The sequence below is a fragment of the Nilaparvata lugens genome, chromosome 6 (genome assembly GCF_014356525.2).
Source record: "Nilaparvata lugens isolate BPH chromosome 6, ASM1435652v1, whole genome shotgun sequence".
Lineage (NCBI taxonomy): Eukaryota > Metazoa > Arthropoda > Insecta > Hemiptera > Delphacidae > Nilaparvata > Nilaparvata lugens.
Genome location: NC_052509.1, coordinates 52,176,508 through 52,189,074, shown reverse-complemented (window position 1 = coordinate 52,189,074; position 12,567 = coordinate 52,176,508). Strand labels below are relative to the sequence as shown.

General features: G+C 32.9%; 1 protein-coding gene across 1 annotated transcript in view; it reads right to left on the bottom strand.

Moving 5' to 3' along the window:
* The window catches only part of LOC111064346 (PHD finger protein rhinoceros), a 43,748-nt gene extending 31,392 nt beyond the window's left edge, over positions 1–12,356 (bottom strand). Inside the window, exons 1-6 of the mRNA XM_039431483.1 lie at positions 11,992–12,356; positions 10,459–10,535; positions 9,864–9,911; positions 9,041–9,137; positions 7,741–7,886; positions 1,916–2,115 (exon numbers count right to left, since the gene is read on the bottom strand). Coding sequence (XP_039287417.1) covers positions 1,916–2,115; positions 7,741–7,886; positions 9,041–9,089 — 395 coding nt within the window. The 5' untranslated portion in view covers positions 9,090–9,137; positions 9,864–9,911; positions 10,459–10,535; positions 11,992–12,356. The remainder of the gene's footprint in view (positions 1–1,915; positions 2,116–7,740; positions 7,887–9,040; positions 9,138–9,863; positions 9,912–10,458; positions 10,536–11,991) is intronic.
* Between the last annotated feature and the right edge of the window lie 211 nt (positions 12,357–12,567).

The following is a 12,567-nucleotide window of genomic DNA, read 5'->3' as shown; positions in this document are numbered from 1 at the left end:
ATTCAAATTCATATAGAAAAATGATTTTGGAAAGAAAGCTTGTATAAAATACGAACACAATCATTTATTGTTAAGCTTTTTCTGACTTCAAACTTCGATATTGAACGTTTCACTAACATTGTTTATAAACTTATTACAATTAGGCTAAATTTCATTTTTCATAGTGAAAACCATTCAAGCATACACAATTGTATGAATAAACAAATTCTAAATAATAGAGGGAAACAGAACTAACGCAGTTTATGACATTGATACCATTTTTGCATCGGGCCCACCTAAAGCTGTAGATCCACTTATCCCTCATCATCACATTTTTGATTCAATAATACCCAAAACCAAGCCTGGCACTTATGAGGACATCACGATCATAAGTTAGTAATAGTAATAATTCTTAAAACTTATGCTTATTCCATGACCTTTGCCCTCAGTAATCAATAATTATTATAATAAATTTATTGATACAGGCAGAAATCAACAGGCAGAAAGTTCGAAAGAGAACTACAGGATCAAAGCAGTGACTCTCCCGAATTCAAATGAACAACAGGTTCCCAATTCATTCATTCAATTTTCTCATTCATCAACATAATTACAAACAAGACAATTTACCAATATCAATCTGAAGAAGCATAAATACAGAATAATACTAAACATATAATATATTATTATATAGTATTATTATATTATAATTATTATAATACTAAACATATTGAGATAACTAAGATGACAAATAGGAATTAACATTGTACACCATATTTAAAGTAAAAATATTCTTATAATAGGCCTATAATAATGTATGTTGCATTCCTCGCTAACCTTCCGGCAGTCACGCTGTTGTAAAAAGTACAACAGTGTCCGTTTTTTGCTGCACAAAACTATTGAATGGGGTGGTGTCAGTGAATGAGTCACCTATGCATTCCAAAACTTTCCCCCCATCACTCCACTGAGTTGCAGTATCAACCGAGCAATGGTTCAGTCTTTAGGTGCCATTTAGTCGCGACAGTGCATAAGTCGCACTGTGCATAAGATAGGGAAAGACTGTATACGGAGACTGTAAACGAACCAATAACACAAAATTGATGGCTTTGCTTGATGAACCTTATTGGGCTATGAAATGGTAATCATCCAAATGTTCATAGTCGTAAAATAATCCCAGAAGATGGAAAATATTAACTATAGGTACAATTGATTAATATTTTTTGACAGTAAACAGAGTACATAACACTTGAAAAATTGGATGTTGTACAAAATACAACACGCGACTGCTCGTGTGATTGAGAAGGGCGCGACTACCGGAAGGCTAAGCATGGCTTTTTTGATTACCATCCCTCTAAAGGTTATGAGTAAAAAATGAGATAATATTGTTTCCAACAATGTAATTTTATTATTGAAAGAATAAGATGTTGATGTTGTCAACGTTGTAATTTTATTAGTTATTCATAATCGGCTAAGTAAAAGAGAAAAATAAATAAGAGAACCAAAAGGGACCAGTCAATTTCTTAATAAATTATTACATTGATAATGAAGACACAGATTCCCTTGAACGACCTATAGGCAGGTAGACGTCCCAGAGATGTTGGGCAATGAATAATTGAAAAACCTAGGTCGACTGTAGGCAGCATGGACGCTGGCTGCTGCAGTAGAAAGCGTGACTAATAAAAATCCTTTTGTTTGACTACGAGTTCCATAACCAAAATGTGGCGCTGTAGGGTACTCGTTGGGTCGTAGGTAAATTGAGGTTATGTTTTCTAATTACAAATATTTTAGCCCAATGTACAGTCCGAAACTACAGTATTTTTAAATCTCTATGTTTTATTTTAGCCCAATGTACAGTCCGAAACTACAGTATTTTTGATATCTTTATTTATGTTTACAGTGCTAAATATTGAGTATAGATGGTTGATTTGGGTTGACTTACAGTTTGAAATCGGGCGTGGACGTGTGCTGGTGGTTGAGGGTGGTGACTGATGGGCCGGGGAGGGAGTCGGGGTTGACAGGCACCTGGACACCCCGCTCCCACTCCTGCTTCCACTGGTCGGTGATCACCCAGTACTCGTCGGCTGCTAGTGGCTCCGAGTCGGGCAGTTTCATCGCGCTGATCAGATCTTTGCGAAACAACTGCAAACACACACAACACGTTCATCAATATGCTGATTTATAAATTACCAGGTTTACACTACTTTTAATTCAAGTAGACAAAACTACTACTAAAATCAAGTAGACAAACTACAACGAAGTTATAAATATAGAAAAGAATATAGTAGTGTATGATCATAATCATCTTAATGTAAGGGTGTGATCACATTCAATTCAATTCAAAATTCTTTATTCTTTAAAATGCACTATACAATAAAATTAATAGTATTATTATTACTAGAATACCCCTACAAGACTATACGTCTGTGTGGAGGGGTGAAATGCGTAAATTGAATGCGTATATGTGCAAGTGAACGCTTGGTTATGCATGACAATGCGCGCAGAAGAGAAATTTATTTACAAAATCAAGTAGACAAACTGCAATGAAAAAGAAGATGCGGTATTAGAATTGTCAAATTTTGTCACAGATAAGCTAGAAAATAACAAAAAATGTGCAGCAGAAAATGTGTTCCTGGACCTAGCAAAAGCTTTTGACACTGTTAATCACAGTTTGCTGCTGAAGAAATTAGAAGCCATGGGAATTAGAGGAGTTCCTCTAGCATGGTTTAGATCATACCTCTGTGACCGGCGTCAAAAAGTCAAAGTTGAAGAACATCTCAGTTCAGAGGAAACGATGAAGTTTGGGATTCCCCAAGGAACAGTTCTTGGGCCAATTCTGTATTTGGCATATGCAAATGAACTATGTGCAATTAAGATAAGAGGAAGAGTAATAGCTTTTGCTGATGATACGTGTATACTATTTGAAGGAAACACCTGGGAGGAAGTTTTTAATCTGGCACAGGAAGAATTGATCAAAGTCGATAAATGGTTAAGAGAAAATTTGCTTGCAGTAAATGCAACAAAAACGAATTTTTAGCCTTTTCTCTGACAGAACGGACGAGACCACCGAATTCTTCAATAATCCTGCATCACTGTGGAAGCACCAACAACCCGTGTGATTGCCCTTCAATTCAACAAGTCAATGAAATAAAATATTTAGGAACAAAATGAGACAAGCACATTAATCTATCAATTACCCGGATCAGGAAGCTTCTCTACAAATTCTATCAACTCCGTAAAATCCTCAACTATGAGACATTAAAAACTGTTTATTTTTCTTTAGTACAATCAATTTTAAGATACGTCATAATATCTGGGGAGCTACGAATTTTACACATGTTTAACCTCTCTATAAACTTCAAAAACGAATACTAAAAATAATAGGCTTCAAGGAGAATCAATTCCCCACGAACATTCTTTTCAAGGACAGTAAAGTACTGAGTGTAAGACAACTCTACATCCAGGCTATCATCACGCGAATGAGGAGAAACAACGAACACATAAGACTGGCAGATCATAACCATCAAACAAGGCAGAGAAACACGTATTCAATAGTACCAAGGATGAACACTACATTTGGGCAAAGAAACTACACATATTTGGGACCAAAAATTTATAATTCAATACCAAGTTACATTAGGGAAGAATTCAATAGACACAGGTTCAAGAAAAGTTTATTTTCCTGGTTGGTTGATATTGGAGTGGAAAATTGTGAAAATTTAGTTAGACTGTAAATATTGAAACTATTTATTCTTCATTCCACTCTTTACTGTTTTTCATTTTTCTAAAAATAACCTTTCTTATTATTATCCTTAATAGAACATTAATATTTATTTACTAATTCCATAATTTTGTTTGTTTGTATTATACATTTTTACTAATTTTATTATAAAAAACTTTAATCCCATATCAGTGAATGAAGTTTGTAAATAGTAATTATTACACGCAATAAGCAACTAATTACTTATACCCCAACACATATAATATATAGTGGGGTGTATATTTATTCATTGAAATTATCATTTATTCATTGTTGAAACACCGCTGATTTATGTAGTTATATTACAATACTATATTATCAATATTCTAATGTTGCATTCAATCTTCATTGTAATTAATAAGTTTTCATAATATGTGAAATTTGTTGCATAATTGGCTGTTGTACTGTAATTTATTGTAGATTCGTGTATGAACCAGAATGTATTGTAACTTACTTGAAAAAAAAATAATTTGAAATATAGAAATGAATATGGTGGTGCATGATCATAATTCTCTTTATGTAAGGGTGTTATCGCATTTAATGCGTATATGTGCAAGTGCACGCTTGGTTATCCATGCGCGCAGATGAGAAACAAAATCTGTAAAGAGCAATAGGATCACTCATACTGAAAGCGTGCACTTGCTGGTTGCGTTAAGTGTGAGCAGCTTCATGCAAGTCACTTTCCAGACTTTGTTTTTCGGCTCATGCATGATCTGACGTGCATTTGCACATATAAGCATTCAATGTGATCACACCCTTATGTTCAAGATGAATAACAAAGTACAACACTTTGCTAAATACAAAAAGTAGATACAATATAATGGTATATTCATTGCGACTCGACTAGCATAAGTTAAAACTTGTACGCTAGCCAACATTCAACCAACAATTTGGCTACCGGAATATTCTATTAGTATCACTAAGAAATTGTCAAAAACCACAGATTTTATTGAAAGTTAGAAAGACCGGTTACGGTTGTTACACCATTATCAATATCTGATAAACTCTGATCATTGAATTACGTGAAGATTGAATGCAATTTAAATTAAGATAATATAATAATGAGCTGCAACTAAATAAAGCTCGATTTCCACCTCTTATCAGTTATCAATCAGTGTACGTGTCCGGTACAGTGAAAATATCATTCACATGTGTTCTAATGGAACAATTCACACTCAGCTAAGTCGGGCGAGTATGAGTAGTCCGACTATAACTCATTAGAATATTACTTTCACTGAACAGGTACATTCTACTGGTTATTACTTTCACTTTACACTGATAATTCTCATATGAATTTCATCTTCACATCATTCAATAATTATTAATAATAAAATAATAATTCTTAATAATAATAATAAACAATAATATTTATTATTGATTGATGTGAAGATGAAATTCAATTTGAATTACGATAATATAATACTTAGCTGAAAGGCTGTAGCTAAAATAAATGAAGACGGATATTAGTGAATATTAAATTCCCACATATCAGTCTGGTACAGTGAAAATATTTTTCTTATGAATTCTAATGGGACTATGGCCACTCAGCCTAGCCGGGTACCCCATTCGAGCACAGGAAAAAATATTATTTTTTTGGAAAATATGAATTGAACGATATTGTTCCCAGTTGCTGACATAGCCAAAGGTTGCTAGCATAACCAATTATTTAATAATATTTACAACTATAGTTGAACGAAGCAAGTATAATCACTGTTCATTATTATTCTTTCTCTAAAGAATCCCTCCTTTTATGATAGCTAGCTTTTATTCCTCTCTAAACAAACATTTAGATAAGTGAAGCATATATCTATCGCTTTAGCCTATAACAAATAACTGTTATTAACAAATTAACAAATAACGAAGAAAATTCATTATGAATGGGTTTAGATTGTGTTATTACATGAAAAGAGATGCGGTATTCAAATATGAATGTCAATCCTGATATAAAAAACATTTTTAAACTTCTAATAATCCAACATACGATCACATTATTCCTCTTTAATGTAGAAATATACAAGATAGCACTCAAATTCAATTAAAATGTATATATAATAAAGGAAAGAACTGGTTTATAGATGTACGGAATAGAAGATTCACGAATAACTCACGTCTGAACTACTCAACTGATTAAATTGAAATTTTGCATATAAATTCTTAATTTACCGAGGATGGTTATAGGCCTAGGCCTATTTTAAATTCAAGTTTTCAGTTTGTTAAGTTTTTAATTAGACCCTTGTGGAGCACAGGTTTTCTGGTAGTACTAAAGAAAGACAAAACTTTTAATTTCTTGGATAATCTAAACTCGGATTATTGAGTAAGAAGATTATTTAAATTTAGAAGAAAGATACGCGGGAGAGTTCGGTAGTTCGTATCTTGGAGGCAGTCAAAATAAATTACTTTGCATAATGACGTAAACCAATGACGTAGCATCAAACAACTGAGCCTACTTTGTTGTATTGTTTTCAATAGGTTGATGTTAGACTTTTTGTATAATGTGGAGTAAGAATAGATGAGTAGTTTTTACTACTCACCAATTGTAAATTACATAATTGGATAATTTTATGGAGACTTCTTGACAATTGCAAATCATTATTGAATGCTATGAAGTAGTTATGAATTGCTAATGAGGAAAATGAGGCTCACTGATACTTTATAATCACAAATATAGATTGAGAAAGTAATAACAAACTTCTGTAAAGAATAAAATATTCCCAATCATTCTTTGATTATGTTATTGATGAATAAAAAACGTGGATAGGCAAAGTCACAGTCATCTCTAGAAAACTCAGTTCAACGACCTTACAATGCTGCAAAACTAGGACTGTCAGATGTCTGAAAATGGTTATTTATTATAATTCACTAGTCAGTGAAACCCAGTTCGCATTAATTCCAAAGCTTTTTACCGAGGTTGATTCTTTATCACAAATGACAATGTATTGCCAGGTCTTGCAAGACCCATTGCATACTAACACAACGAGGTTGACGTCTGACTAAACCTAGTAATCATCGTTGCCATTTTCAGAGGCCGTGAAGAGACAAGATATGTGGCTATAGGTCCACGTTATAATGGCAGTGGAGAAGGATAGGGGAACAACGTTGCCGATTCTCTGCCTTGCCTGTTGCCTTCTATGGAGGATAGTTGATACCGGTATATCTGATGTAATATTAACTATTCATACTTGTTTGAAATAATCAATTAGCCTATATTCTATTCGTCAAGAAAATATATTTCTCAATTGAGATTGAATATTTTGTTAATTGATTGTATTTTTTTTACATTGCTAAAAAATGATATGTTGTATGTATATATGAACAACATCTGCAGCAATCTGCCTTATCGAATGATAGACTAGTATAGCAACACCATTGTTAATCGAATACTGCCATTATAACGTGGACCTCACTATAGTTCAAACCCAGTTCGCATCCAATCTCAATGCAATACCAGTGATGGCCATTGGTCAGCCATTGGACCACTCTAGTCAGCGACATTATCATTTTCAGAGGCCGTGGACAGACAAGATATGTTAAACACATGGAAGAAAGAAATGCTTTCGTTATACCATGGTAGAACCTCATTCTTTCTTAATAAACAATAATGTTGGTATGACATAGAATAAGAGTGGATAATTTATGTTATCTCTATAATAAGAATACTGTCTTGAGAATAAATTTAGAACAATAATAGATTTTATGAGAATTTATAAATGATAATATTTGTAGAAGAGTAAAGTGATCCGTGGTCTAGTGGATGTTGTACTTGCGTAGCATCCTAGAGATCCCGGGTTCAAACCCGGTTACTAACAGAACTTTTCAGCCAGGTCACTTCTGTATTATCAGATGGGTACGTTAAACTGTTGGTTCCAGCTGAAGTATGGGCAGTCGACGGTTAAGGCCCATTGACGGTTCAAATGGTATATTGAGGCCTAGTGGGACCTTCCCGAAAGGGACACCCCACCAACAAAAAGTCATGGTACGTATTTACTTTGAGTGTATTCGTTACATACCTCAGCCGGAGCCTCAGTGGTGTTGCGGTTGTAGATGGAATTGATTTTGAGGTCGTTGGCTGGGCGATTCCATCCCGGATCCACGGGGGACGTCTCCTCTTCCTCCGCCACCGCCTGGGGACGCCCCTTCCGCCTCTTCGTCGGCACTACAAACCACAACACACCAATTATCACACCAACATCACAAAATATTGATCTCATAACAACATAATAATAAATTTAATACAATAAAGGAAAGAATTGGCTTATACACGTACGGGATACGTACGTACCTTCCCGCAAGGGACTCCCCACCAACAAAAGCCATACGAATTTACTTTTACTTTTTACACGTACGGGATAAGAAATTCACGAATTACGCATCATCGACTTGAAATTTTGCATATAGATTCTTAATTTACTGAGGATGGTTAACGGTCTATTTTAAATTCTTCAAGATTTAAGTAGGTCAAGTTTTTAGTTTGTCAATTTTTAAATTGGCATCCTTTCGGAGCACGGGTTACCTGCTAGTTGATAAATAGGCCTACATTGAAACACACAACGTCCAACTAACTCCCAGTAGCAGCTAGATCTCTTCTCGCCGACCTGTTTCTTCAGTACACCTACAATTATTTGATAAGAACTCCTAAAGATGATGGTTTCTTGATCCATTCCGAGCAGCGATGTATAAACACACGGTTTTAATGTTTTTTACGACATCAAAACCGTCTGTTAAAACTTATATGTATAAACTAGATGAATTTTTCAGTGTTCCTGAAAGGACTCAAAATGAGTTTTACACATAAACTTCAACTTGTGAATCTACTGTGCACTTTCAATTTGATACTGAAATCAATTTGTGTGTACAAATTTCCGTCGATTGTGTATCAAGGCAAAGTTCTTAATTACAATTATGGTTATCGTTTCATCTGACCATTGTTATGGTCAGCTTTCACTGGATGTGTTAAAAATCAAAATCCCCTTGACATTACTGAATTTAAGACAACTGGTTTCCAAAAAATTAGCTCCGAGAATGTCACTATGGCCTATCATTAAAATTATTTTTGATAGTACAATATTGATAATGATAATTATCAATAATAATAATAATTATGAGTATGATAATTTGAGTTGTAGGCTACATACCGGTATTAATTATATTCTCAAATGAAAATGTTTCGGTTTAATTTTTAGATGTTATACTACATTTTCAGTTGGTTATTTGAGTTCGTATGATTTAGTTTTTACTACATGCAAACAACAATTGATAAGTTTAGTGCATTATATCTAAACATGACATTATACTTTAAATGCTACATACCTGGTGCATCGTCAACTCTACTTAATTGCCTTTTAGCTCGCTGTGACATTCTGTTTCTAACTTCACAGATGAATCACCTCTGCCGTAGCTCCAGAGCCTAAGATTCAACAGAATAACAAAATAAATTAAATACGCACATGCTGTAAACGTATTAAAACTTCATGAAAAAGTCTTTATAACTGGAAAGGATAGCAGCAGGTAACTAACCTTCTAAATTCAATAGAACGCATCAAAGAAGCCAGGCTTCTAAAAAGTTTGAACCATTCAAAGAATTATTCGTTACTCTCAATTATTTTTTTACTAAAGTAAAAGAGATGTAGCTCTAGAAATAGTGAAGGAAGATAGTAAGGAAAATAGAAAATAGGTACTAGAGTTAGTAGGCCTAACTAGTCACTCTCCATGATGTTTCACTAAAATAAAAAATATCTAGCTCTAGAAACAGTCGAGAAACGCTCCACTTTATTGAGTTTGTGTTCTATAGAATGCATCACAATTGTGAATCAATGCCAAGAGAGTATTATATTTTATTTTTATTACAATATAAATTAGTATTACTGGTATAGCCTACTATCCTTTTATGAATTACAAAGGAGTATTTGAAAAAACTCCAATCATTACTAATTCACAACATCAATCAATGAACTCGATATTGTGAATAACAGGTTTTGTACTCTAAATTCTTCAGAATAGCTTTATATTGGAATATACGAATCTACACTACAAGTCTGAGAATTCATTCGATATTGGATATAAGAATTTCAAGATTTAAATCACTTAATTTAACATTTATAAAATATTTCCAAGATGTAAAATCCATACTTACTACATAGCTGAGGCGATGAAAAATTCTGGCTAGTGCCACAGTTTATATCTGAAAAAGAAGTGCGAGAGATTAGAAAAGAGAATAGGAAACCGTAACAGAATGTGCAATCATAGGATTCTCTACTTGGAAGAATTATTGGTTTACAGATAGTCATATAATTGTTATTAATGTACATCTAAAAAATGTTTAATGCTATTTAGACTTGATCTATCTAAATTACTTTACTTTATTATTGCATACTAATATGTAATAAATTCTGGAAGAATTGCACTTGGAGCCTTGTAAGGTAATCATAAGATTGTTGAAAAAAATAAATTACCTCTGTTGTCATTTTCAATACGGTACTGTAAGAATTGGTAGTAGCTTGAGAATGGTTGACGATCAGTGCATTGATTATACTGCTAAACGTATCTTGAAGCCGCCAATTGGAAAATATTGTCCAATCAGAAAAAATCATATTGGAAGCTGATGTAACTATATTCATCATAATTTAACCTCTCCAGCTTTTAACTGGACAGCTCTCACAAATTTTTAAAACGTTTAAATAAGTTGTATAGTATAGTAGAATATACGAACAGATTAATATGATACTCACAATTATATAGCTGTTTATTGAGAAAGTGTTGAGGTTGTCGTCTTCTAACTGGCCCATTTTGAAAAATTATTTTAGACCTGGAAAAAAAGACAAATATCATTAATCTCAATTTCTTTTCAATATTCTTAATTTTCAAACAACTTACAATGATTGCAAACAAATAACAGGAATTTTGATTGCTTATATGAATAAAAAGATGAATCATACAATCAAAACATTACCCTTGTCAGCTATATGAGTAAACAAGAATTCAATTACTTGTTAGACTACATTTGAATTAGCCTATAGCTTGAAAATAATATTTTAGCTCACATAAATCAGAAGAGCCATAGATCTCGAGGATTGATAGCAAAATTTTACTGGATATGTAGCCGACAGACTTAATAGGCTACTGTTAGCTGCTCAAGAGCAGACAATCTGTGATTAAACCAAAGTAGTAGGCTATACTTATTTTAATTAATAACTAATTTTCCTTACAATACTGAAAAATAATTGAATACTTTTTGTTTAAATCAAATTGATAGTAGAAAACATTGCCTCAATATTCATAAATTATGTTAGGTAGGCCTATAGGCCTACGTTGTGAGGGCCAAATTCACAATAATAATATTGTGTAGACCAAAATATAGGGTTAATATTTATCAAAACGCTACTAAATCAATTATTTAATGGAAATCTACATTTTAATGCCTTAACTCTAAATACTTCATTCAACCGACTGTCTATTGTTTTGAAACCTTCATGTAAACAAAAAATTAATACTATCAATTTCTCAGATAAATGATAACGGAATTTAAATTTGAAAGTGTAAAGATTGCTCATTTGTATAGGATTGTATTAGTAGACTAGAAAGTAATGCCTAACTGACTAGCCTAGTATGTTTCACCCAATATCGTATATTTGTTTTTAAAAACCATTGCTAATTTATAGACAAATATAATTATTCAAAGATTAAGAAGTGTAAACTAGAGTAATGAAGATATTTCTACGAGTTTCTATGTGATATTATATAAACAAACTGGTATAACTCAATGTTTATTGAATTTTTAGCTTCAGGAGAAGGTTAGGATACACTTACATTTATGTAGAAATGTGACATGATAAGATCAAATTAGTTCTAAAATCAATGATATTTTGATTGCTTAGGATAATATTTAATGATTAAACTAATAAAACGGTATTGTTTTGTTGGGATTTAAGGTAAAAACAAAAACTTCTGACATAAAACTGAAATAGGCTAGCCCATTAATGATGTAAACATTGACTACTGGCAACTAACCTTTACTATCACAAACCAAGGAAAAACAACTATCAGGGGAAATTTTTTTGTAAAACCAAACAGAATATATAATTTTAAAATTAAAATACATTTGTTTAGGTATTTTAAGCATTGATTTAACTAGTAATTAAAGTCTATCCCACGGCTACATTTTAGGCCTATTAGCATTGACAACACAGATGGCAGCACTAGCGATAAGAATATTTCGTGAACACTAGAAATTTCATCAATAAAATAATTGGAAAGTGACTTACAGTTTTAGAAATAGCTTGAAAGAAGACTTTCTGACACATCAACACTCATCAGAACTTCATCAGATTCAAGGATTTGAAATATCACTAACAAAAACAAACGCGTAAAAGTGTTGAGGAGGCCATGTCCCTGTCATCAGCCTAACCAACATGTCCTCATTCCAATATCCACTTTTGTTATTACACATCCACTTATCCTATCGATTGATTTATAATCTTATCGTACTGAAAAATTCTTTGAAAAATCATTCACTTAATCCACATGAGGTTTCATTCCACAAACACATAAAAACATTGAAATAAAATAGGATACTGTCATTTGGCGCCATCATGCCTGAAAAAATAACTGTAGAAGTTCATGTCACGTGACCGAAACGCGAGATCTCGTCTTCAGCGAGAAAACCAGACATTTTTGAGATCCAGATTCCAACAGGATCACCAACTTGGATTGAGATTTGAATTTTTTCTAAAAAATGACATGTTTGTATTCATTTGAATCGTAAACGTAATCAAGAGACTATAATATTAGAAAATCTGACTTATTCTTGCTTTATTATGTTGATTACTTCATTAAATTCC